The sequence below is a fragment of the Eulemur rufifrons genome, chromosome 9 (assembly GCF_041146395.1).
Source record: "Eulemur rufifrons isolate Redbay chromosome 9, OSU_ERuf_1, whole genome shotgun sequence".
In the NCBI taxonomy this organism is placed as follows: Eukaryota; Metazoa; Chordata; class Mammalia; order Primates; family Lemuridae; genus Eulemur; species Eulemur rufifrons.
In genome coordinates, this window is record NC_090991.1 from 34,999,366 (window position 1) to 35,024,393 (window position 25,028).

General features: G+C 41.5%; 1 protein-coding gene across 1 annotated transcript in view; it reads left to right on the forward strand.

Annotated features, from left to right (window-relative positions):
- Positions 1-25,028, forward strand: part of SKAP1 (src kinase associated phosphoprotein 1) — a 264,643-nt gene that overhangs the window by 216,625 nt on the left and 22,990 nt on the right. Inside the window, exons 7-11 of the mRNA XM_069481285.1 lie at positions 2,392-2,516; positions 5,019-5,082; positions 7,203-7,418; positions 16,860-16,910; positions 24,400-24,497. Coding sequence (XP_069337386.1) covers positions 2,392-2,516; positions 5,019-5,082; positions 7,203-7,418; positions 16,860-16,910; positions 24,400-24,497 — 554 coding nt within the window. The remainder of the gene's footprint in view (positions 1-2,391; positions 2,517-5,018; positions 5,083-7,202; positions 7,419-16,859; positions 16,911-24,399; positions 24,498-25,028) is intronic.

The following is a 25,028-nucleotide window of genomic DNA, read 5'->3' on the forward strand; positions in this document are numbered from 1 at the left end:
CTTCAGCAATTCTTCTGCCTCAGCCTCCCGAGTCACTGGGACTACAGGCATGCGCCACCATGCCTGGCTAATTTTTTCTATATATTTTTAGTTGTCCAGATAATTTCTTTCTATTTTTTAGTAGAGACGGCGTCTCGCTGTTGCTCAGGCTGGTCTGGAACTCCTGACCTTGAGCGATCCTCCTGCCTCGGCCTCCCAGAGTGCTAGGATTACAGGTGTGAGCCACCATGCCCGGCCCAGAGACAGTTTGTTAATGAGCCACCACTCACTCAATGTGGTCAACACTCATGAGCTATCCCTAGAAGATCATCATCATCATCATCATCATCATCCCATCCATGTTTAACACAGTTGCTTAGTTCATGAGAAGGAATAGAGGATATAAGCTCAATTGGAGGCAACGACGAATAAATGAGAGCTAAAAATTATTATTGTATCTGAATGTAGACTTTCAAAAAGGGATACTGTTCTGCACAGTTGGACTAGACTGCCCTAGGAGTAAATAAAGCATCAGTTCTTGTGCGGGCTTTCCTTGTGCTCTGCCACCTTCGTACAGAGGCCAAGAGTACAGATTGAGTAGACCCTTCTTTTTCCTTTCAATCATTTTCTGTTTCTCCTTCCTTCCTCCTTTGCCAAATTTAGTCCTCTTCCAAAGCCTGGATATCCAGTTTAGGGAATAATCAGCCACCCATCCAGTTGCCTTTGGACTTCCTGCACCTTTGGCACTAAAGGAGCAGAAAGAACTGCAGTTTGCTAAGTGACTTAAAATCCTGAAGATTTGCCCTTGAGCTTTGTGGCAATTGCCTCACCCTGCCTCTCTGCCTCTGCCTACAGCAGTTATCACAGACCTTCATCTTCCATTCACTATCTCGGATTCCTCAGAACCTTTCCTACCTAAGGGCAAAATGTGAAACCCTACTTGGAAATGATAGCAGCATAGTTCAAAAGCTGAGCAACAAGTCCCCTGTGTCCTTCTGACCCCCACACCACTCTCAAATCCAGCAACCACAATTTGTCTTCTGAATCTAAGCATACAAGCCTTCTTATTTTAAGCCTTCAAACTAATATGACATTTGTATCATTGTAAAAATGTTTATAATTTCCTTTGCACTTAAATAAGTGGTTGGCATACCTACATATAAAACCAGGTATCATGTCTGTGCATTCAGAATCCTTTATACTCACGGTGAGAGAAGAGGGGGAGCTCGAGAGCAAGAGACATGGAGACATTTATTGACCATTTTGCCATCAGGGTGAAATAAAATCTGGTGACCAAAGAAACAACAAAACATTTTAGTGGCCAGTTAGAACAAGGAGAGATACTTTAACAAAAAAGATTCTGGTGTCAAAAAGCGCTGTTGCATGGCTCCCTTCTCACCAGTTATTTCTTATTATGCCCAGGACATTTTCTTAGTAAACTAGTACAGTGTTTGTGTGTTTATTGTAGCTCAACCAGGTGAGGACAGAGTCCTTTTTCTTCTTTTCTTCCTATTTTTTTTTAATATTGCCATCCCACTGACATCCTTATCATCATCATCATCAAAAAGTATTTATTAAGCAATTCATTTCACATGATATAAGGCACAAGCATCACCCAGACACTGTAGGTCCTGTTCTCTATGTGTTCTCCCTGAACCACACAATGAGGGCACAAAATCCTTGAAAGCCACCTCCTCTTTTCCTATTTCCAATATTTTATTTGTTAAAAAGGAGTAACAGGCAGAATGATCTCTCCTTTCCTTCACATAGACTGCTTTTCCTTTTATCTCCTGCTTCATCATCTAATAATACTCAACAGTACTCTGCTCCTTCCCAATTTGACCTCTTGGAAGGGGGATAAAATACTGAGATTTAATTATTCTCCCTCTAGCATAAATTCCCACCTGACCAGCAGGGGAGGGGGCAAGCAGTTTAGCCCAAATGCCACATAGGGTATGGGAAGCGATTCCAGGACCTTATAATTCCCCCCCGCCCACCCCCTCACCCCCGCTGTCCCTCCCCTTGAATGTGGGCTCTGCTGGCCCTGATAATAATGTTTCAGCTATATAATAGCCTTCAAGAGCCTCACGTTTACAGCCACACTCTCCCTGCTGTAATAATTCCTTCTTTCTGTTATTATAGATCTCTTAACATTCTAATAAATTCTCTGTCTCTGTTGTACTCTTTTGGCAAAATAACCTTTCATGTTGCATTTCCCTAGCTTGGCAGTGATATCTGCCTCGCTGTTGCAGTAGCCTCTTCCTAAGCTTCCCTAATAACCTTTCCTCGACTATTGTGGTTCCTCGGGGATGTAACAGCTGTTTCTGTGCTTTTATTTTACATACCAGAGAAGATGCCTTCCCTTGGCAGTTGCACCTCTCTAGGGATACAGGGAGGTTTCCTGTCTTGCAGGCAAGCAGCCCAAAGGGACCTTCCTCATTAAGGGATACAGTGTACGGATGGCCCCCCACCTGCGAAGAGATTCCAAGAAAGAATCCTGCTTTGAACTGACCTCCCAGGATAGGCGCAGCTATGAGGTAGGATGAACCGAGGAGATGGTAATCCTCATTGGTGTTGCAGTTTCCTTCTGTATTGCATGTGAGCCTTGGTTGCTACGGTGGGTTCTTTGTTACCTGCTCATTTCTTACCAACTAAGACACTCTTTCTTGACATGTCCTCACCTTCGCTATGTCACGCCCTCCCTTCTCTCTGTTGCCACTTTTATCCTAGATCCTGCCTTTACTTGGCTTCCACCTCGTCATCCCTCCCCTTCTCAGTCTCATACCATAGGTGAGATTCTTGTCTATTGTAACACTCAATCCAGTTCCTATAGTCTCTAATTTTATGGCTTTAATTCTTCTTTATTTTATCTTCACTTCCTTCCACGAAATCCAGAAAAAGGAAAATTGAACTGTAGAGTAAAAAATAATTTATTTTCCTACGGTCATCTTGCTATCCAAAATAACCTTCCAGAGACATGCTTTGCTTTCTAAGATACTGGCAACAATGGTTCCTAAGTAGCAACAATAATAACTGAGGGACTAGAGGACCTGGTCAGGGCAAGATTTTCACCAAAAATGTATGTTTGTGTGTGTGTGTGTATATATTATTTCCTGCTTGTTGGTAATTTTTATCTTATCACAATTTTGCTAAATCAATTTAGAAAAAACGTTAGCTCACTTATAAAAAAGAGAAAAACCATACTAAGATTAAATTAACCACTTGAATAACCCTTTGACTCTTCAAATTTTTCTCAGCATTCATCTTTTATAGGTCTACAGTACCATAACCCTTTTGATGAAAGCACTTAGGTCTTCATTATGTAATTTCTAGAATTTTTTTTTTAATTTAAACTAAAACTTTTCTATAGAATCCTTTATAAACATATATTATACAGATATATGCACTATGTCCCTTCTTATTTTTATTATTAAATTCTGATAGTACCACATCCAGATAAAAGTTTATATAACAAGTCTAAACCAATATCCCTAGAAATGTTTTTATAGAAATTTGTTTTTAAGGTACCAAGAATAATAATGTCTATTAATAAGTATTATGCAGGAATCTAGTTTCCTTATCTAGCATATATCTTTACCTTACCCTAATGACTAGATAATTAAAATATTTTTCAGGAACAGTTATTTCAAGTTGATTCATTATTTAAAATTAAAAAAAAAATTACTAAGGGCTGATGCTTGACTAGCTTGTTTTGTGAATCAGAATGTATTTTGTTTACGTCTTCTTTTCCTTGGCCCATTGAATCCAAATCATTACCATGGTCTGTGATTCTTCCTCTACAATATCCTTTGGATCTTTCCCTTCTTATTTATTCCCACAGCCATCACAAGTGTTAAGTCCCTATCACTTCACCCAGAGGACTAGTTAAACAGCCTTCTAGTTGGTCTTCTGTCTCCCAATTTCCCTATTCCAGTCCTTCCTACTCACCACTATTGAAAGAATCCTCCACTCCCTTTGCTAGAATTTATAGTGGCTTTCTATTGCCTATATTTTAATTCTGAACTCCTGGTACTCACAGCCCTTTTATCAACTCTTTTCTTTTCTTTTCTTTCTTTTTTTTTTTTTTAAAGACAGAGTCTCACTCTGTTGCCCAGGCTAGAGTGCCATGGCGTCAGCCTAGCTCACAGCAACCTCAAACTCCTGGGCTCAAGCGATCCTCCTGCCTCAGCCTCCCAAGTAGCTGGGACTACAGGCATGTGCCACCATGCCCGGCTAATTTTTTGTATATATATTTAGTTGTCCAGCTAATTTCTTTCTATTTTTTTTTTTTTAATAGAGACAGAGTCTCGCTCTCACTCAGGCTCGTCTCGAATTCCTGAGCTCAAACGATCCGCCCACCTCGGCCTCCCAGAGTGCTGGGATTACAGGCGTGAGCCACCACACCCAGCCATTATCGACTCTTTTCTAACCCTCAACTCTCCAGCTCCACGTGGTGTTGTTCTCCAGTCAAGCTGGTCTGCCTGCCTTCCCCATACAGCATGTCCTCATTCCCGTTCTTTTGCACATGGTTCTCCCTACCTGAAATGTCCAACTCCCTTCACCAGTTTCCACCAACTCTTTTCTAAAGTCCAACCAAAGTAGTATTACTTGACCAAGCCTCCCTGACCTACTCTAGGCAGTAGTAAGTGCTCCCTGTCTACTCTCAACATCCAGTTATTATCAAATGCACCTCCTTGGTAGGGCTCCCATTTCATGTGTGTATGGTGGTTTGCTTTCTTTTCCCCCCTGTAAACTTTCCTTAAATAAATGCCTGATGAAGGAATAGGTAATCGAATGAATGCACATGGATGTGAATGTCTGGATTCAAAGGGCTGTCATCTCTGGGTATGCAAAATTGCTGAAGGAAAAAATCTGTTTCAGTGAACTATTTGATCTTTTTTCTGAATGTTAAGTGGGCAGAGAATCCTGAGCTTTAAACTTGTCTCTGAAACTCACAGGTTCCTCCCCTTGAACCTCCCTATTGGGATTCATTGAAATGTTAGTGAAGGTGATAAATTAATTCACTAATTTTTCTCTAGTTTACAGCTACTAGTCCAGCTGAGGCCAGAGACTGGGTGGATCAAATAAGTTTCTTGTTAAAGGGTAAGTGTCATATTTGCAGAAATAATACTTGAGTGGATTTGCAGTTGAAGTTACGTTGCATAAATGTAATCTACAGGCTTCAGGATGTATTTTTTCTGCCCTTTCTCATCTCTACCTTCCCTACCATATCTCCCATATTATAACAACAAATAGTCCCACATATATATCACAAGGTAAAGATGTCATCAACTTGAGGATGACCTCTGATATCATAGCTCATCCACCTACCTACAGACAAGTCTGTAATATTCATAATCACTAGAAAAGAAGATTCTAAAAATCAGCTCAGCCCAATTCAGTGTCTCCTAACCCCTTATATTCTGGAAAGGAAATTCATGATATCCAACTTAAAGTCATCTAGTTGCAATTGAGGTTCAAAATCTTTTTGTTTTAGTCTTAGGAGGAAGTAGAGATCTAAACTAATCTAGGTGGCCTTCAGGGGCACTGGACATTGAAAACAAATTACCATTTTCCAAGCTACAATAAAATACTCCTTGCTTTGGGATGGGAAGACGCCTGCCTGAAGATATTAAATGACTGCTCTTAGAGTACCCTCTGCTGGCCAGCCTGTAGGCAAAGCAGGAACAGTGGCCCAGGAAGCCTTGTCTGGGAATGGTCTGGCAGGCAGAAGTAGCCAACCTGAGCGTGTCACCTGGCATCAAATAACCCTCATATACCATACCAGGGCAGGACCCTACCTCTACAGGAGGGCAGAAACACCAACTCTATACATGGCCCAAGACCTAGGAAGAAGCACGTCAAGCCTTTTCATCTTAGTTTTTTATTCTGCTGTAAGATTTTATTGTGGATAAAAAGAATGAAGCAGCAGAGCTTTAATTACAAAAATTGCCTGTTTTATTCAGTTATGCCTTTGCTATCACAAAAACAAACTATTGCATCTACCGACAGCGTCACGTATAATAGACTGGAACTAGGCAAACATGAACATTGATGGCGGGACTACAGGGTACACTCTTATCTAGGTGCCTTGGATTTATGCGTGTAATATACCCCTAAGTGTGTAAACCTCAATAAAACTCAAAGCAGCTTTATTGAGCTGTACCCTGTGGTACTTTCAGAATCCCACATTGAAGAAATTATTCATTCCATTTTATTTTAAAACAAACAAAATAATAACATATGGTTTAAGCCACAAATGTGTCTTTGATCCTTTCCTCATATGTGGTGGCACCAGAATTCAGATGAAAATTGTTGCAGAATCTTTATTAAAAGCCTAATCAAGCCAAACAGTTTTATTGTGTTTTGAAATGAACGTTGGATGTCTCTCCATCCTTTCCTTCCCCAGAGTAAGCTGACTGCACTCGCCCATCCTGCAGAGGCCCCTCAGCAGGGTTTCAGAGAGCACTCTGTACTGCACATCCGAGAATGAACCTTCCCAGTTCCCCATTAAAATAAAAAACTAATCTCCCTTCCCTGCCCTGGCGCTCCCCAGTGCTGTAATGGCTCCACATCCTCTATGTGGTGACCCACTTTAAGGTCAGCCAGACTGTACAGTTGCAAAAGGACTCGGTAACTGCATTGTTCAACCATTTCATTTGTTCCTGTAGTACTGTTGTATTTTTCCATACCTCATTTCTTTTCCACTTTTGCCCATTTTTTTCTCTGCAAACAAACTTGTCTGAAATTCTGCAGAGATCATTGGGGAGACGAGCTTCAGACAGCTCAGACACCCCACAGAAGCCACCATAGTTCCCATAGCTCTGTGCATCCTGGAGAACTTCAGGCCTTCACTCATCCTCCCAGTTTTCTACTTGATGAGCAGTGCATGGCATGCTGGCTTTTCCTCTTTGGCCTATTTTCTTCCTTTCGTCTCATGTTCTCATTCACACACCCATACTTTTCAGGGCTGCTTCATCCTGATCAAGTTTTATTGCAAGGGAGGATTTATGTTGATGGTTTAAGCCTGATGCAGTGCTAGTCTGGCCTTTTCTGTAGATTTCCTGCCACCAAGGCCCACATTAGAAATAACAGCACTTAACCTAGTGTTTCATTTTCTTTTGACATGTTTTATTCTCAGTCCCCCCTCCTTCTTCTCCCACTTTCCTTCTCTGCCTTATTCTTCTCCATATCTTGATTCATTCTCATCTTTACCCTGGCAGATTTGAGCTCCTTAACCATTCCATGTGAAGAGGAGGAGGAGGAGGAGGAAGAAGAAGAAGAAGAAGAAGAAGAAGAAGAAGAGATGTATGATGATATTGATGGTTTTGACTCTGCAAATTCTGGTCCCCAGTGCAGACCCATTATCTTGCCTGGGACTGTGGGGATAAAAGAGCCTACAGAGGAGAAAGAAGAAGAAATTTATGAAGTGTTACCAGGTGAGAAATTTTGTCCTCTAATTACCTTTCACTAGGTTCAGAAACCCTAGACCTGGTGGAAGAATATAACTTTGAAACCTTCGTCCTCTGGAGAAGAGAATGTAGGGAAGCCAGTACAGAGGCTCTCTGCCTTGCTCTGGGAGCAAGATGAGTTTGATCAGGGAGTGTCTTACATGTGTTCATGTGCAGTAACTTAGTACATGTGTCAACAGGGCTAAAGAGTCAAGAATATTCATGTTGGTTTTCATGGGTTTATTGTGAGTTTGGGGGTGAGTTATCAAAACTCTGTAGTTTCAATTTACTGTGTAATTGTGAGAATAATGGAAAGTTGCCTCATCGTTAGGAAAGATTTCAAAAATCTGAAACATACAAATGCTGACAAATCTTTCTATAATAGTCATCCGGTAAAACCTTGATAGAGCACAACTCTATCAAATTATTACTCCCTAGTTCAGATATACCACGAATCAAATCCCATTTCTTAAAAATAAGTCTAACATATTTCGTCTGCCCATCATTACAGCAGGCCTACTCTATATACTCCTTTTTTTCCAAAGACGTGATAACTCGCATCTCAAAACATGTATAGTCATCACTGCTGCCCCACAGCCACTTCTGGTGGGGATGACAGCAGCTGGTGAACAGTGCAAAGCACAGTGGGGGCCAGACGATGGAAAACCCAAGCCTGAGCCTTTTAATCGTGAGGTAGTTAGACCACGGGAACGCTGAATCTTCAAGTCCATTCAGAAAGATCGTTCCTGTGGAAATTTGCCAGGAGTTCAGTGCTCTGCTGAGAAATTCAAGTTAAGCCTAAATTTATAGCAATTTAAACCTCAATCCCAGATGAACCTAGGAACTAAGGTGAATCTAACACTCAGGCTCCTGAAGATAGGGCTGATTGCTAGAAGCACACTCAGTAAGCAACGTGCATTTCAAGGCTTCCTAAGAAGAGGGTCCAACCTCACAACACTGCATTCATCTCATCCCTGGGGGAGAAGCCACGTCATTGCCTCCTGAGTCAAGGAGCAGGACTCTGGCTGCACATCCTCTCCCTGCTGGGGACCTCACCCACTCACCCAGCAAGGAGAACTTGCTTCTTCTAGCACTTCCACCTCTGCCAGTCCGACTTCCCTAGCCTTTTTGTTGTGTTTTATTATGCAAATGATATCTTGGTTGAGGTCGAGCCATTTCTTGTCTGACGTTAAAAAAAAATGATAATTTCCTCAGCAAGTCATCGTCGTTAATGAAGTTTTACAAAAACAGATACAACCAAAGGAAAATAAAATTTCACAGGTGATAAATTTTTCCAATTTCCCTGGCAGAATTCGATAGGATTGTTAAATTAAGAGTGAAGGTGTCTGTTAGAAAGCAACGAGCAGTGATGGGTAATTTTATGGAGTGGAAAATTGAATCAAATTGCTACATTAAAACACAGCTCCTCTGAGAATCTTCCCTTTCACAGTCTGCTCCATTGCAACAGCAGGGTGCAGAAATGGATCTAATTCACAACACTCCCTAAAAGGAGATGCACTCCCCAACTTGGCCAGAATCTTCCTAGTGAGCTCACATTCTGCTCACTCCTTCCTCGGCTTGGGGAAATATCCGGGGTGACTCTGCACTTTGGGTTACAGCTGTGGAAGAGTGCTCTAGGAAAACCTCACTGAACCACTCAGCCCTCTGGGGTGAAAAGAAAGGGCCATGCACCATGTTCAGTTTTCAAAGGAGCCAGGGAAAAGGGGGCTGATGCTCAGAGACACAAAGCAAAGGAGAATAAAGGGAGAACAGCCTCAGATAATAAGATGAATATGGTAGTTGTCTTACCCCAGGTGCAGGCAATGAATGCATGATTGGCTTCTTAACGACCATCTTCCTCCTGCCTCCTAAACTCCTACGCTTGGCCACTGCAGCACTGCCAAGGGTATCAGGGCATTCCTGCAAAGTTCCCACCAACTTGTATGTTGGAGTAGACCCAAGGGCATGGAGACTGGTATGCCTTCTTGAAGAAGCCACTTACCCCTGTCCACAGCAACCATCCGTCAGAAGTGAGGAAGGCCGCACGGTGTCTCATTCTACAAATTAGGGAAACAGTAGCTAACTTGCCTATAAGTTTCCAAAGGACAACACTGTACCCAGCCAATGAGTTCATTCCCAAAAGCCTCTATCCATCACAGTTCTTAGAGACAGCACTGGAGGTGGGATATATTGGCATTTAATTATAATATGAATATTTCAGCCACAAGTCTCCATCACCCAGCTTCCTGTCCACTCCACCCAGTGTGTCTTCTGAAATTGCTGTTTGAGTTTTGCATGAGCCTCACTACCAGTCCTGGAGGAACTGAGAGGGAACATCAGGGGACCTAACACTGTCTCCCCGCTGCCACCATCTGACAAGACAACCTACCAAGCAGCGGCATGTGAGAGATAGCACAGCATCACAGGTACAAGTGCTGGCTCTAAGTCAGGATGGATCTGCTCTGCCACCTGCTAGTGGTGAGACCTTGAGCAAGTTACCCGCCCCCTCTTTTTCTGATGGTCCTGCCTGTAAATTGGGGACAACAACAGTGGCCATCTTAGAGGGATGCAGTGAGGAGTCTAGAGCTGATATGTGTAAAGCACTTAGCACAGAGCCCTGGTATACAGTGAGCACTCAGTAAATGCTGGCTATTATTAATTTGGTTGTTTAAATAGGAAGTATTACCTTCTTAAAGAGTTGGGAGATGGTCAGGTCCCCGCCCTCACCAACCAGACCCAAGACAGTCCAGGTGGACGTTTCCAGCTATGTGTGTAGACAGGTGAAATTGAAAATCCTGAGCAGATGGAATGTGGAGCGCACCTTCTGCTCAGGCCCTTTTTTACTGCGAGGCCAGGTGCTGGGTGGAGGGACAGCCGACGGTAATGTTGGATTGTACTAACATTGCATACCCATCAATAGTCTAATGACTGGGGCCTCCAACATTCGTTTCATTGTAACAGGTAAATGTGCTTTGTGGAGGATATCTAGCATTGACAGTTCTGCTAATCCTCCTCTTTGGGACAGGGCCCATACACGCCCTTGCTGTCCCTCTGGGGAAAGCCATGTCAGTGAGATCTCCCTTCCAGAGTATAATTTAGATGATCTTCTCGGTAGAGAGAAAAGTACTTGTACACATACCAAGTCAATAAAAAAATGTTTTACCCTAATCAAAATAATGTATAGGTCATCAAATTAAACTCACAACATCACATTAATCATAGGATGATTAGCATTTGCTACAGGGCTAGCACTTTTCTCCCCATGAGGGAAAACCAGAGCTCTCAGGTTTTCAGCCAGACCACAAAAATATTAGTCCTGCAATACATGGTTTCAAGGTTGGTATCTGGTGGGATTTCTGAACATCCCTGTTGAGCATAAGGGGGCCCTTGATTTTTAGGATGTCATTGCAATAGATTAAACTGCAGGGAAGGCCAGGCGCGGTGGCTCATGCCTGTAATCCTAGCACTCTAGGAGGCCGAGGCCGGAGGATCGCTTGAGGTCAGGAGTTCGAGACCAGCCTGAGCAACAGCGAGACCCCGTTTCTACTAAAAATAGAAAGAAATGATCTGGACAGCTAAAAATATATAGAAAAAATTAGCCAGGCATGGTGGCACATGCCTGTAGTCCCAGCTACTCGGGAGGCTGAGGCAGAAGGATTACTTGAGCCCAGGAGTCTGAGGTTGTTGTGAGCTAGGCTGACGCCATGGCACACTAGTCCAGGCAACAGAGTGAGACTTTGTCTCAAAAAAAACTGCAGGGAACTACCAGGAAAAAAATGCAAAAGCAATATGTAGAAAATGGGAGGCTTCCTGAGCCCTCTCACCCCACCCTCCCAAGTTATTTTACAGGCCAGCACAGGCTCAGTTCCATGTTCAAGAGTCCATTAAAGGACAACTTTTATCAGATTTCTCTGTCTGGGGCCTCAAGGCTGGGATTCAGCAAGGCACTTGAGACCACTGAATCACTGCATCTGGGGCCTTGTAGCGGCTGCAATGCAACGGAATCCGGCTGTGTTCTCTACAGAGATTTCAGAAGAGCAAACAGAAAGATGAAGAGCCCTCCCTGGGAATTTCTGTACACAACCAGTGCGGCCCACATTGCCCCAAGGCGTTACTATAGACCCAGAAACCAGACTGCTTTATAATAAAGCATATAACTAGGTTTTTAAAATTTTGAGTCAAATGGAAACAAGCATTCTGTAGAAATATTTTCCCCCCTGTATAGATGTCCATACCCAAAGGAAGGGGTCACTAGTAAGAGGTCTAAAGAAAGAAAAAGGCTAGGCACGGTGGCTCATGCCTATAATCCCAGCACTTTGGGAGGCTGAGGTGAGAGGATTGCTTGAGACCAAGAGTTCGAGACCAGCCTCAGCAACATAGTGAGATCCTGTCTCTACAAAAAATTTAAAAATTAGCTGGGCGTGGTAGTCTATGCCTGTAGTCCCAGCTACTAGGGAGGCTGAGGCAGGAGGATCGCTTCAGCCCAGGAGTTGTAGGTTGCAGTAAGCTATGATCACACCACTGCACTCCAGCCCAGGCGACAGAGTGAGACCCTATCTCAAAAAAATAAACAAGAAAGAAACAGAGACCAAAAATACAAGGCTTATGAAGAAAGAAGAAACATCAGGGAAAAGTCAGCAGCATCATCAGGCCTTCTTGGAGCTTCCTGGCCTTTTCTTTCTCTCACTCCCAGGCACACTGAGCCCCAGCCCCACAGTGCTGCTTGAACAGCACCAAAACTGGAACCATGTTGTTTTTTCTACCTAAAATATCCCCCCTGGTCTCAGCCTGTCAAATCCTACACATTCTGACTGAGCACAGTGGCTCACATTGGCTGACGTTGGCTCACCTGCAATCTCAGCACTTTGGAAGGCCGAGGCAGGAGGATGGCTTGAGGCCAGGAGTTCAAAACCAGTCTGGGCAACACAGCAAGACCCCACCTCTACAAAAAATTTAAAAAATTAGCCGGGCGTGGTGGCATGTGCCTGTAGTCCTGGCTACTTGGAAGGCTGAGGCAAGAAGATTGCTTGAGCCCAAAAGTTCAAGGCTGCAGTGAGCTGTGATCTTGCTGCTGCACCCCAGCCTGGGCAACAAAGCAAGGCCCTGTCTCAAGAAAAAAAAGAAAAAGAAAAAAATCCTACACATTCTGCTCAAATGTGTTTCCTCAGTAACACCCTCCCAGATACTCAACTGAAATTAAGCTTTGTTTTAGCCTTTACCACAGTGATTTGTATTCAGGTCTTTCTCCCCAATTAGTAGGTGCTGAGTTATTATTTGTGAAATTAACTCAGTGCATTCCAAGTGTGGCAGTTAGCACAAACTGAGTTTAATATCTTCTACATCAAAACCATACCACAGAAATAGGATGCAAATATTGTGAGGTTACAGTTGAGATTACCAAATACACAACAGAGAATTAAATGTGTTATTATCATCTTGCTTGTATTTTCCATGTTGTCTGATGAGGTGCTACAGCATCCGTAGATTGATAACATATCTGTGCATGCCATGGAGCTGTTACTTTCCACTTTTCTGCATGTTCCCTTTGCACTTTCTAGTCCATCTGTATTTCTGTTGCATCTGTCACCAGAGCACCTTGACATCTGGTTGCACATTGATACAGTTGGCATTTTTAAAGTTGTCGTCACTTTGCTTTGTTTGGGGAAGTGATTTCCCCTCTTCCTAATGTAGTCAATTTTTCAGATCTTATTCTTTCTGATAGCGGTTTAGCCAATGTCAGAGGGGTGTCAGAGCAGCACTTCAGAAAGGAGCCAGGTGTCATAAGAAGCTGGCTCCTCGCTGTCCCTCTGAGGTGGATTCAGTGTCCTATTCCTCTCAGCCTCTCATTAGTGTCTCTGAAATGGTGCCAAGAATGTTGATTGAAATTGAATCTCCGGATACTGATGCTCATTTGTGATGCCCCATGGTTCTCTCACATGTTCACACAGTTAACAGAATCTTCTTCAACTGTTTTCCCAATTGAGATGAGATATTTGGGGATCAAGTAGAGCATTTAATGTAATAAGTGGACAGTAATCTTTGGAGGTTAATTTGTTTAAAACCTATGTAAGGTTGGGGTCCCATATGCCCTGTTAGGAGCAAGGACCATTATAATCTATTACTGTTTAAAGTTGAGCTAGCACATAAATTTTAATTCTCTCTTAAATGAAGATGTATTTCAGTAGATGTAATGCTAAAATGCCTAATAACATTCTTACAAAGAAGTTCAACAAGCTCTTTAGCCTAAAAAATATTTTTCCCAAAATAGTCTCTTAAAATTAAAGCCGTGTGTTACAGATTAATAAAAATGTGAAATTTAGCCATTTAACCCACCCCCTTTTGTGAGAAAAAAGACTTTTTTGTTGTCATATAATCAGCTGTCTTGATTTTGGAGTTTAAAGATACCAGTCTGGTTTCATGGAAGGATCTGAGATAAACTGTATGCCTCGCTATTTGTATTATGCCTTCTGAACCTGGGGAGGGGTGAGGGGTGTGCCTCCCAGCTGTGGAAGGCACTTTCCTTCACTATATGTCGATGCCCCATACTTGGTCTTTCAAAGGCCCCAGAGGCATGGCACCCAGCCCATCAATAGCAAGGTTTCTTAACTCCAGCCCACTTTCAGCCACCCAAGAAGGACAGCGTTAGATAGAACAAATGTGGGGATTGGAGCTTCCCTGTTCACATCCATCACTGTAGAATTTAGTAATGGTGGTGAATGATATACAAGCTCTATGGCCAACATTTTTCTTTCTTTCTAAGTGACTCCAAAGGTGCAATGGAAATCAGAGTATCTGGTCTGGAATTGAGATTTCTATTTTTCCATTTTTGTATCATGACTAGATTAAGTGCTGTTGCCTGAAAGGATAAAGGAATCAAGTTTTAGTTTTCATTTTTATCATTGCAAATACATTTACATTCTCCTATTTTACAAATGCAAAGAGCAGGCGAGCCACTTTCAATAATTTATTTTAAAATCAATGCTAATGAGGTTATGTCTCGTCAGTGGCCGAGTTTTACAATAAAGTCTGATTTATTTAGAAAAGATCTTTGGTGTAGCTTCCCATCTAATGGTGGTGGGAAGGAGGTGGAGTAGCAGGCACGGTGACCCTCCAACTTCGGATCCAATTTGTAATTCACAGTGGAGATCTGACCCAATTTACATTGATTAGAATTGGGAGGAAGAGACAGCTGCGCACAGACAGCAGAGGTAGAATAAACCCTCTCTGCAAAAGTTCCTAAGCACAGCAAATTACTGGTCTTTGTGATTGAGTTGTCTGATATCAGCAAAAGAGCTGCTCTCTGTCCAAATTATTGGGTATCTCTAAAGCTGAGGATGTACCAACTCTTTCTCTAATATTTTCAATCCTGCAAAATTAGTCCCACATCAAAAAGGGAAAGCATCATAGTAGAGGAAGGAAGGAAGTGGGCAAGTAATGAGAAGACAATGTGCAAAGAATGATGTTTAATGTGATTTACTTCAGCATGATCTATTTCCTATATTTGATTTCACTCCTCCATTATCTCACATCTTTATTCCTCATGGTGGGTTGGGGAAGCACTACAGGTGGTAAGTAGGAAATTCTCTGCTGCTAGCTCATACATGGAGATGAGAATTGTTGAGTCAAAGTGTTCTTTTTCCTTGAGGTACCTTGAGGACATGTGTGTGTGTGTGTGTGTGTGTATATATATGTGTGTGTGTGTGTGTATATATAATATATATCTTGGTAATAAGTGATTTATTTCCCCAGAGTGTCAATCTCTTAATTTTTATTTTTGCAAGGTGTCATTTTTTATGTGAAATCAATTACTTCTATAATGTTCTGTAGTATTCTAACATATTTTTATGCTGCCTCTTCTTACCTTTGAGTTTAGATTTTACTTCTCCCAGTCTGACATACCAGAATTCATTTTGGCCTATAAACCTTACCTTTAAAAAAAAAAAGAAAGAAATGTCCCCAAACCATCTTCTCAAAGGTTCCATTTAGTGGCAAAACTATGGAGAAGCAAGACAAGCAAGTGTCATAAGACCCAGAAAGAGCAAGGAAAGGAAGGAAATGTGACCAGGAGAAGCTGAGTATTCAGCCCTTAAAACATTGCTTATCGTGCCCTATCCACTGTGCATGTGTGTGTACATGGGTGTGCATGTGAGTGAGAGAGAGAGAATGTGGTGGTGGTAAAAAAACAGCAAATATATTTTTGCTCATTTTGCCCCATGTATGAAACAGCTAAATATGGTTCTGGTACACATGCTTTCTTTATAAAGGCCAAATTCCTATTTTATCAGGTAGTATAAAGTCTGAGATGAAACAGATTAATGAGGGCAAGAAACTTAGGCCAATCATATTGTGGCTTTGACCATATAAACACTTGACTGGAGTTAGACACTGGCATTGACTTAGAACCCATTGTGAATCTACAGCAATTAACTAAAAGACCATTCCAACTGCCCTCAGGAGCTTATACTCTAATGAACAAGGCAGGCTGAATAAAAACAGTAAAAAGATAACTATAAGCCCCAAGTACTAGGAACATAAAATTATGTACATGACCAGCTTCCGCCATGCTACAGCTGAACAAAGATGGATACATTAAGGGCTAATTAATCATGGAAGGATTAAACACCCACTTTAAATCTCTCTCTCTCACACACACACACAAACACACACACACACCGTAACATCCTAATTCTGGAGTGCTTAAAACCAGAGAGGGCCTGGCATGGTGGTTCACACCTGTAATCCTAGCACTTTGGGAGGACAAGGTGGGAGGATTGCTTCAGTCCAGGAGTTTGAGACCAGCCTGGGCAATAGCAAGACCCCGTCTCTACAAAAAATAGAAAAATTAGCCAGGTGTGGCAGCACACACCTGTAGTCTCAGATACTCAAGAGGGTGAGGCAGGAGGATCGTGTGAGCCCAGGAGTTTGAAGTTGCAGTGAGCTATGATGATGCCACTGCACAGAGAGAGACCCTGTCTCGAAAAAAAAAAAAAAAAAGAAAGAAAGAAAGAAAGAAAAGAAAAGAAAACCAGAGAGAATGCTTGCATGAAGATGATAAATTTTGAAGAGAATTCCAGAAGGGGAGGAGAAATAGAGTTTGAGGAAAAGGATTAGGATCTTAATGACAGGCACCTAAATAATCCAATAGATTAGAAGCTCTACAAGGATGGTCTTGTCTATTGCTTGTCCCCAGTTGCTAGTGCAGCATCTTGTATGTAGTAAGCACTTCAAAATGTTTGTGAATTAATGAATGGGAAAGAAAGGAGGAGGAGATGGCCAGTTTGAAGGTGCGAGATGATTTAAAAAAAAAATGGTAAGTAAACTTTCCTTAAAGAAGAGAGTATGATGAACTTAGAGAAAGGAGACCCCTCAGTGTAACAAATGTGAGATTGTCGACCACTAATTGCTAATACTGCTCATTTGTCCCCTCAGATGAAGAGCAAGAACTAGAAGAGGATGAGAGTGGCACTCGAAGAAAAGGAGGTATAAGAGCTTCATAAACGCACAGGCACTGGGTAGGACATTCCCACTCTGACTAGAGGAAAGCACCTTTCCCCAAGACTACAAAAATTACTGGATTTGATAATTAAGAGGGTGCTAATGTGTGTCCCCAAAAGCCCCAAACAAAGTGACTGGGTAGGGAAAATACCTTAACTTTAAAAGCAGCCACCCATTCACTTTAATTGATGTTCCAAGAACAGCTAAGATTTACCCTAGGCTGGGCGCAGTGGCTCACGCCTGTAATCCTAGCACTCTGGGAGGCCGAGGCGGGTGGATTGCTCAAGGTCAGGAGTTCGAGACCAGCCTGAGCAGGAACAAGACCCCGTCTCTACTAAAAATAGAAAGAAATTATATGGACAACTAAAAAATATATATATATATATATAGAAAAATTAGCCGGGCATAGTGGCGCATGCCTGTAGTCCCAGCTACTCGGGAGGCTGAGGCAGGAGGATCGCTTGAGCCCAGGAGTTTGAGGTTGCTGTGAGCTAGGCTGACGCCACGGCACTCACTCTAGCCTGGGCAACAAAGTGAGACTCTGTCTCCAAAAAAAAAAAAAAAAAAGAAGAAGATTTACCCTAGAGAAGGTGGGAAGCCAAACCAGATATTTATTTTTCCCTATCAGTATTTCTTAAATCAGTACAGTGAAAATAGAATTGCCTCATCTCTAAGAGATCAGAAGATTGAGAGTGGAAAGAATGGAAATGTCTCCTCTCTGAGAGGCCCGGAGATTGCAAGTTCAGAGGGGAATGGAAATGTGTCAGATCTGAAAAGTGAACATGGGGTGAAGGATAGAATTGCTTGGTGATGCTGACTTCTGATGGCCTGGTTTGATTCCAGGCACATTTGGAAATGAATATGTAACAGGTTTGTTGAATACAGAATTACATCTTATTCATCCCAGACTGTTAACCATGCTCCAGACTGTTAGTGAGCCCATCCTTTCTAAGGTCAGATGCCCCTCTGAAGCCTCCCTAAGTGGACCAAGGGCCTATTCCACCGTCGTCAGTAAAGGAATGCTGCACGTGGCAAGGGCCACCTCAAGGACATTCATTCCATTAGCAGAGCCCAAATCATGACTGATTTAGATACTAGATGATTTTTTCTTAGAGAGTGTATGAAAATCTTGAGCCTAGGAGTTCTTTCCCTCTTTCCCTCCCGGCTCCCTCTCCATTTCTCTGGCCTTATTCTTTCCCATTCTCCTCCCTCCTCTTTCCCTTGTGCTTTTTCTTCTCTTCCTTATCCATTCAACAAAATCCCCTTTTCCTGAGTTCACTCTCTACAGAAAGTGAGTACTTAAAAGGTTTAGGACTCAACTTCATACAGGTCCATCTTCTCCCAGGGGTGGGAAAAGACAGTGTAGAGGCAGCATCAGAAGTCATATGTCACAGCAAAAGAGAAAGAAAACCCCCGAGGTGGGTATGATGCAAGGGTGTTGGCATAGCTTCGGGTACCTCAGGATAATTAACACGTGTGATTCAGTCCATTCTGAAACCTGTTTTCTACTGTTTTCTGCTTGCTGTAAAGAATTCCACCAAATATCTGTTCTGACCCACCCATATTCCACATTTATCTTTTCTCGACTAACTTCTGTCACCAGTACATAAAAGAAACACTTCATGCGGACAGCATGTGTGGAGTAACTATAAGCTTCTTATGGCCAACTTTATATTAAACGCCATTCAGGAAGCATCAGTCTTCTGGCAAAGTCTAAAATTCAGTTTCAGACCCCTCCCTCATCTCATTTCCTCCTTCTACCTCTCTCTGTAAGGTTATATCTGGGAAGTGAGAGGAGATTTATTTCCTAACTGTTCCAATAACTATAATTCAAGAACTGTTTTTTTCTTTGTTAAAAAAAAAAAACTCTTTTGTTCCTCATGCTTCCTGCCTCCAAAATAGGTGTTATTAAAGTATAGTGAGCTCTAAATATGTTTCTGTGGTTTATACTTCCCACCAGTTATGATGATTGGTGACTTAGTGATTACAAAACAGGAGGACTTTTCGCTCTCTCTGCAAAATCTGAGGCAGGAATTTTTATTATTTGTGTTTACTTATTTATTTATTGAATTTATAAAGTGCCTGTTCTCCAAAGGAACCATAGAAACAGTGACAAATATGTAACATCCTAATGTCATCATTTAATTTTATAACAATAAAATATAGAGGTTGGGGGGAGGGTAGGAAACCCCAGTGAAGGTATTTAAAAGGCAGGGAGCTCTAGGACAGTGCAAATTCTTATGTCGTAGACAAGTTACATAAGTTTGTGTCACTTAGTGTTTCTCAGTTGTTAACATGCTTTTTGGAGGGAAAAAAAAATTTAAGCAAGCTGATCTTTCCCATCTTCCTTTTCTCCTAAAAGATGCTATGGCTAGCAGGCTTGCCTTTAAAATCCAGGTACTTTTCTCCAACATTCGTGAATCCTGTTCCTTAAATGCTGTGCTTTTCCCTGATGGAATTGCTAACATTTTTAATGTCCAACTAGATCTTATCAGAAGGAGGGGGTACAGGAATTCAGTTTATCCTTATTGAGTGTTAATGACCCTGTAAGATGTAATTTCTTTTATTTTATTCTGTTACCTAGAAAATCTATCACGGCCTTGTAGTATTGATTGTTCAATCTATAAAGAGCTCGGTTTACAGCATGACTGTTAGTAACAGGGTTATTTTAATGAGTGACTCTTCAACACCTCAGATTTTCACTAAATTCCAACCCATCAGCCTAACAGTCTAACGCTAAGGGTCTCAGGTGATGAGAGCTTATCTCCCTTCCTTGTCCTGAAAAAGTAATATCCAGGTAACCAAAAATAACATTTGCTCTGTGCTGTTTGTATTAAAATGAATAGCCATTTGCTTGGCTGTGCTATATCAAATAAAAAGCAGCCCTGGAGGCACAAATCATCTTTACATACATCAAATCCCTGACCAAAGAAAACCTTAAAACAGGTTCTGAAACTGGGGACAAACTAAGCCAAAAGGAGACAGACCACACTATTGTGGTCCTATAAGCAAAGGATTGTTTATGCCTGTAAGCAACCTCCTGCCTTCAGGAGGGCAGAAGAATGGTTGCTGATGGGCATTCCGTCTCTGAGGCGCTCTTCTGACTCGAGTGCCTGCCAACACAGTGAACTATTTCATGAAAGAAACAGAAAGAAACAACAGAGCTATTTGCAGTTCTTCCCTTTTCGAAATCTGTTTCCCAAGACCAAACATGAGTTGGTCATCAACCCACTAAAATTTTGGCCCAATAAGAGGAACAAATGAGATGAAAATCAGTGTTCCCCACTTCCACATCAAATTTACAATATTAAGGACCATAATAATTTCAAAACTCAAGATTAAAGGGCCATGAAAATAAGCAAAAGGTATTGTTCGATTGCTGTTCCTGTTCTGGTGCCATAGACAGTGTAGCTTGGAAAATTTTTCATATCGCTTTTCTGAAATAGATAATAATGTATCAAACACAGTCTACTTGAATGACTGAACAAGGTGGCCCTTTCTGACCTGACCTAGAAAACATTTCACGTCACTTCCAATGCGTCACTGCTTTGGCTTTTTTGTCCACGTCTCGTGGTCCCATGGGCTGGTAGAACTGACTTTATCCATCTTCTTGTTTTGTCTTTTCCATAATTTAGTAGGTACAATCTATTAAATCACTGACACGGTCATTTTAATCATCAAGAAAATGTAAACAACATGCTGACCTGCCTTTAGCCTCTTTTCCCTGGCCACAGCTTCAATTCTGGAGCTACCCAATGTCCTCCAAACAAAAGCTGAACTCTGGAAGGAACACAGTCAGGTTCTCTTGTCCCTAAGAAAGGGAAAGGGCAGAAAGGTGTCCTGGTCCTTTTACCTTAGAACTTTCCACAACATAGAGGCTAATTTTCAGATATTGACTCTGTCAACAATATCACCAACTTAACCTCAGTTACAGGAAAAATGACTGTTACTAGTTATAAAGACCTTGGCATGTAATGACAAATGCTTTGCAATAAGTACCTAGAAAAGAGAAAAACAATACTAATTTTTTTAAAAGCTTGGTCTGTTGCTATTCTTCCTATGACATTTTGTACACTTGGAACTTAGCTTCCCTTCCATGGGATAAATAGAATAAGATACTGCGCTCCCCCCCCCCTCGTTTTTTTTTTTTTCTCTCTAGAAAAAGTCCTTCTCAGCTCTGCTAGCAATTTAAATGCAGTGATCATACCCATTAGCTTCTCTATCATTGTAATTGTTGTTAATTGTTATAACTGTTTTAGTTATTAGTGGTGTCATTATTGCTCTAGGTCCTCTGTCTGTTTTATGCTGAATATATTAGTGCTTTGCTTTTGAATTACCAGGCTTTATTTAGTGCAGAGTTACGTTTTTTGGAAAGACATTGAGAAATGCTGGCATTAAGCTTTATTCTTTTGTTTTTCATTCCAAATGGACAGACTGGAAAAAAAAATAATTAGATGGAATAATGTCCTCAAAATGAGAATGAGGATGTTTTGAATTAATTAAATGGTCAGAATGCTGCACCATTTCTGATCTCAGACTGCTGCCAGGGTAGTGTAAACCAAAGGAACCTAAATCCAGCCCACAGAGGCAAGCTTCACTTTCAGGCTTTGAATTCCTCTCACTATTCTAAAGAAATCAAAGTTTCCTCATGTGTTCACTAACTTATAGGATGAGCTGGGCAAGTTTAGGTAGAAGCTGGACTAGCCCACAGACTTTGGGACCTTCAGGCTCTTCCTGGGACCAAGCTTCAGGAAAGAAGCCCTCCTCAGCCTTACCTCTTCCCCTCTTCGAGGTCCTTAAGTAATACCCACTTGATCAGGTTTTTATTATACAACTAAAGCTTCAGAGGAGCCCACCTGACCGCTTAGACTGTGTTAAATTCCCTATTACACACGGCATCCTCAATTTCTCCTTCACAGACATATCACAATCATAAGTAAATATTTGTGAAACTGTTTTTTCCATGGTGCCTCCCCCACTGCAGGGTAGCCTTGAGAGCAGGGCCCGTGTGTGGCCAATGTAGAATTCCTGGTCTCTAACACAGTCTCTGGCATTTAGTAGGTGCTGTGTATGTGTCTGTTGAATGCTGAGGACCAAATTAGTGAGTATGCACGTGCCCATACTCATAAATGCAAATCACACATATGTTAAACAAGGAGTCTGCAATATGGAGTCCGATCTTGTCCAGCCAAGGAATTACCCCTCACTGATATCCATAATACTAATACCAGAATATTTCTAACTAGATAGTGAGTCCAACCTTTTCCCAGTTTTTAGCCCTTCGTTCTGCTTATTTTTCAGAGCTGTCTTGTAACGATTCTAGTTCTGACAGTCCCTGTTCTTGGGCTAGGCTAAACTATCTCCCAGATTCCTGAACTCTATCTTCTTATGGCCCTTAGCACCAAAAGCCTTTTCCATCTTTATTTTTTCTTAGAAGGCTTGTTTTCCTCCTAGCTTCTTACTTTCCCTGTGATCCATTGCGCTTTTAGGTCTTTTTCCAGGTGTTCTCACCAGGTCCCATATATAGCCAATATCGAATCACTTTTTACATATATACCAAAAAGGTCCCTATAATCTTAGGACCTATCCTACATCCAGGCACACGGTGGTGAGCAGCATCCCCAAAATGACCATCTGCTAGCCAGAAAAAGCCAAGATAACCTTGTCAGTCTTCTTACCAACCATTCAGAAATATCAAGTTATGTTTTAAAAAATCTATTTTTATAAAAATTATTTTCTCTACCATATATAAATCCATGAAGAATATTGATGTCAATATACTTTTCATTACTAAATTTGGTCAAAATCTTAAAGTGATTAATCAACTCCATTCAACTGAAAATGCATTAATACATCCTCTGGGAAAACTACTTTTACTTTTCAGGGACTGAAATTTCTCTATTATTTCATGCTCAAAAAATATATGCTTTGTATTTTCAATAATTAACTTACTTCTCCCAAAGTGTTTTTCTTCCAAACATATTCTCAACTCTGGCAGAATCTTTTCACAGTTGTTATCTTGTTTGCTGCCCTCTGTTGTCAGCTGCACATACAGACAATTTTCTGTGCAAAGAAAACATGTTAGAATTTCTATATAGTTGACATTTTTACTTCTGTTTGCTATATCTGGGTATTAACTAAATAGTTGTATCCCTCCTCTCCTTCTGTGCCCTTTAAGATTCCTACTAAAGTTCTTTTCCAGAGACATATAGGGATTCTATTCCCCTGTGCCTTTGTTTGAATTGCTCATCAGTCAGGAACAAGTAGGAAGAAAGCAAACAAATGTAAGTGCCTCCACTGCCCACTTGCCTGTGTCCTCAGCAACCAGTACCATCACTGCTCATGGGAGGGTCAAGGCAAATGAAAGGAAAGGTAGAAATCTGCAGAATAGAGTCCCCCAAAATCACATGAATTTTAATGAAAATGCAGGACTCCTGACTCCCATCAATCAAATTTCATTTCTGGTAGGTGCTTTGTTTACAGTTCTCATAGGTAGCATCCTAAGAAATGGGGAGCCTCCCTAGTCTAGTGGGCATTAGCTCTCCTGCCATTCAAATCCCCAGATCCTGTCCCACTTTGTACTCTAGTGTTTAACCTTTCCGGGTAGAAGAAGATCAATACAAATTCTTCATTGTTAAGAATCGATGGCTGTCCTGTGGCATCATTGCCATCTAGTCTTGCTGAGAAGCCCAGTAAATCTCTCTGGCTGCTTCTAAAGCTTGGGTTGTCGTCTTCAGTTGCTTTCATTTTTAATGCAGATCACTTTGGTTTCTGTTCCCCTGGGGGCTTGCAGATAAATCTTGGCAGACATGTTCAGGGTCTACAAATGAGATGCTGGAAAAGGGCCAGCCCACCCAGAATTTAGTTGTAATGGATGAGACACCCCCTTGGTTCCACTTAAAGACTGGGCTATTCGTTTCAGTATTTATTGGTGATTGCCTCATATAGTACCTGGGTGGGAAGTGCCTAGGATGAAGTTCCTGTGTAACAGAGAAGGCCAAAATGTGAACTGTGATGCAGAAGCATGCTGGCTGACTCAGCCTCTCTTGTAAATAGCCAGAAGTCAGAGACTTGTCCTGATCCTTCAAAGGCACAAGGAAGAGAAGCACTAGTAGATAGTTTAGACTCCCTGGATCAAGAAAGTCTGGCAGGAAACCTCTGTGTGCTGCTTACTTACAAACCAAGTGAAAAATTACCTGCCTGATTTTCTTTTATTAAAAATAAATTTATCATATTGTTGAACAGCATCCTACTAGGGGTGATCTGTAAATATTTAATGTTAGTTAATGATCTCCTTCTCCCATAGTCCTTTGCTCACACTGAGTGTTTAGCTGTATCTCAGATCAACCTCCCTGAATCTCAGGTTTCCTAGGGGCAATATCAGAACCCCGGTCTCCATTTACAGCAAAAACGTGGGCTCCTTGGAAAAGACAGAGGTCTTTTAACTTTGATTTCTCCTCTCTTTGATCATTAGACTCTGCCAATTATTACCAGGGCCTATGGGATTGCCATGGTGACCAGCCAGATGAACTGTCCTTCCAACGGGGTGACCTCATCCGCATTCTGAGCAAGGTAAGGACAGAGAGTGTGGGGCTTGGATCAAAAGTCAATTTTTTTCACTCGATGTAGTCACCATAACTGAAATTATTCCATGTCATACACTGCTCTGTGTGTATTACATGACTCCCTCACACATAGAATAAACTCCCATTTTTTCATAATTGTTAGGGAAATTTTTAATTGAAAATCCAGATTTAGGAACCAATTTTCAGATTTAAAAATACAATAAAGTTGACATAATAACAAAATTATGCCAGTCAAAATTTGATCTTTTCAGGGGCTTGTGCTTATAGGTCATTACTATGTACATAATTTATAACTATATAATGCTATTGAAAACATTCTAGCTAGGTAAGCTGCCTTCTTATTTCATTTATAGATAAACAAAACTGTAATATAATTACATATGGGGGAGGAGTCAGAGCTAGTTAGCTCAATTGGTTTGAGCAAGTGCTGATAAGGCCAAGAGAGCGAATCCAATGCCACTCAGGCCAGCTAACTTTATCCTCTTCCTCAGTCACAAGTTAACCCCTCGCTTCAGCT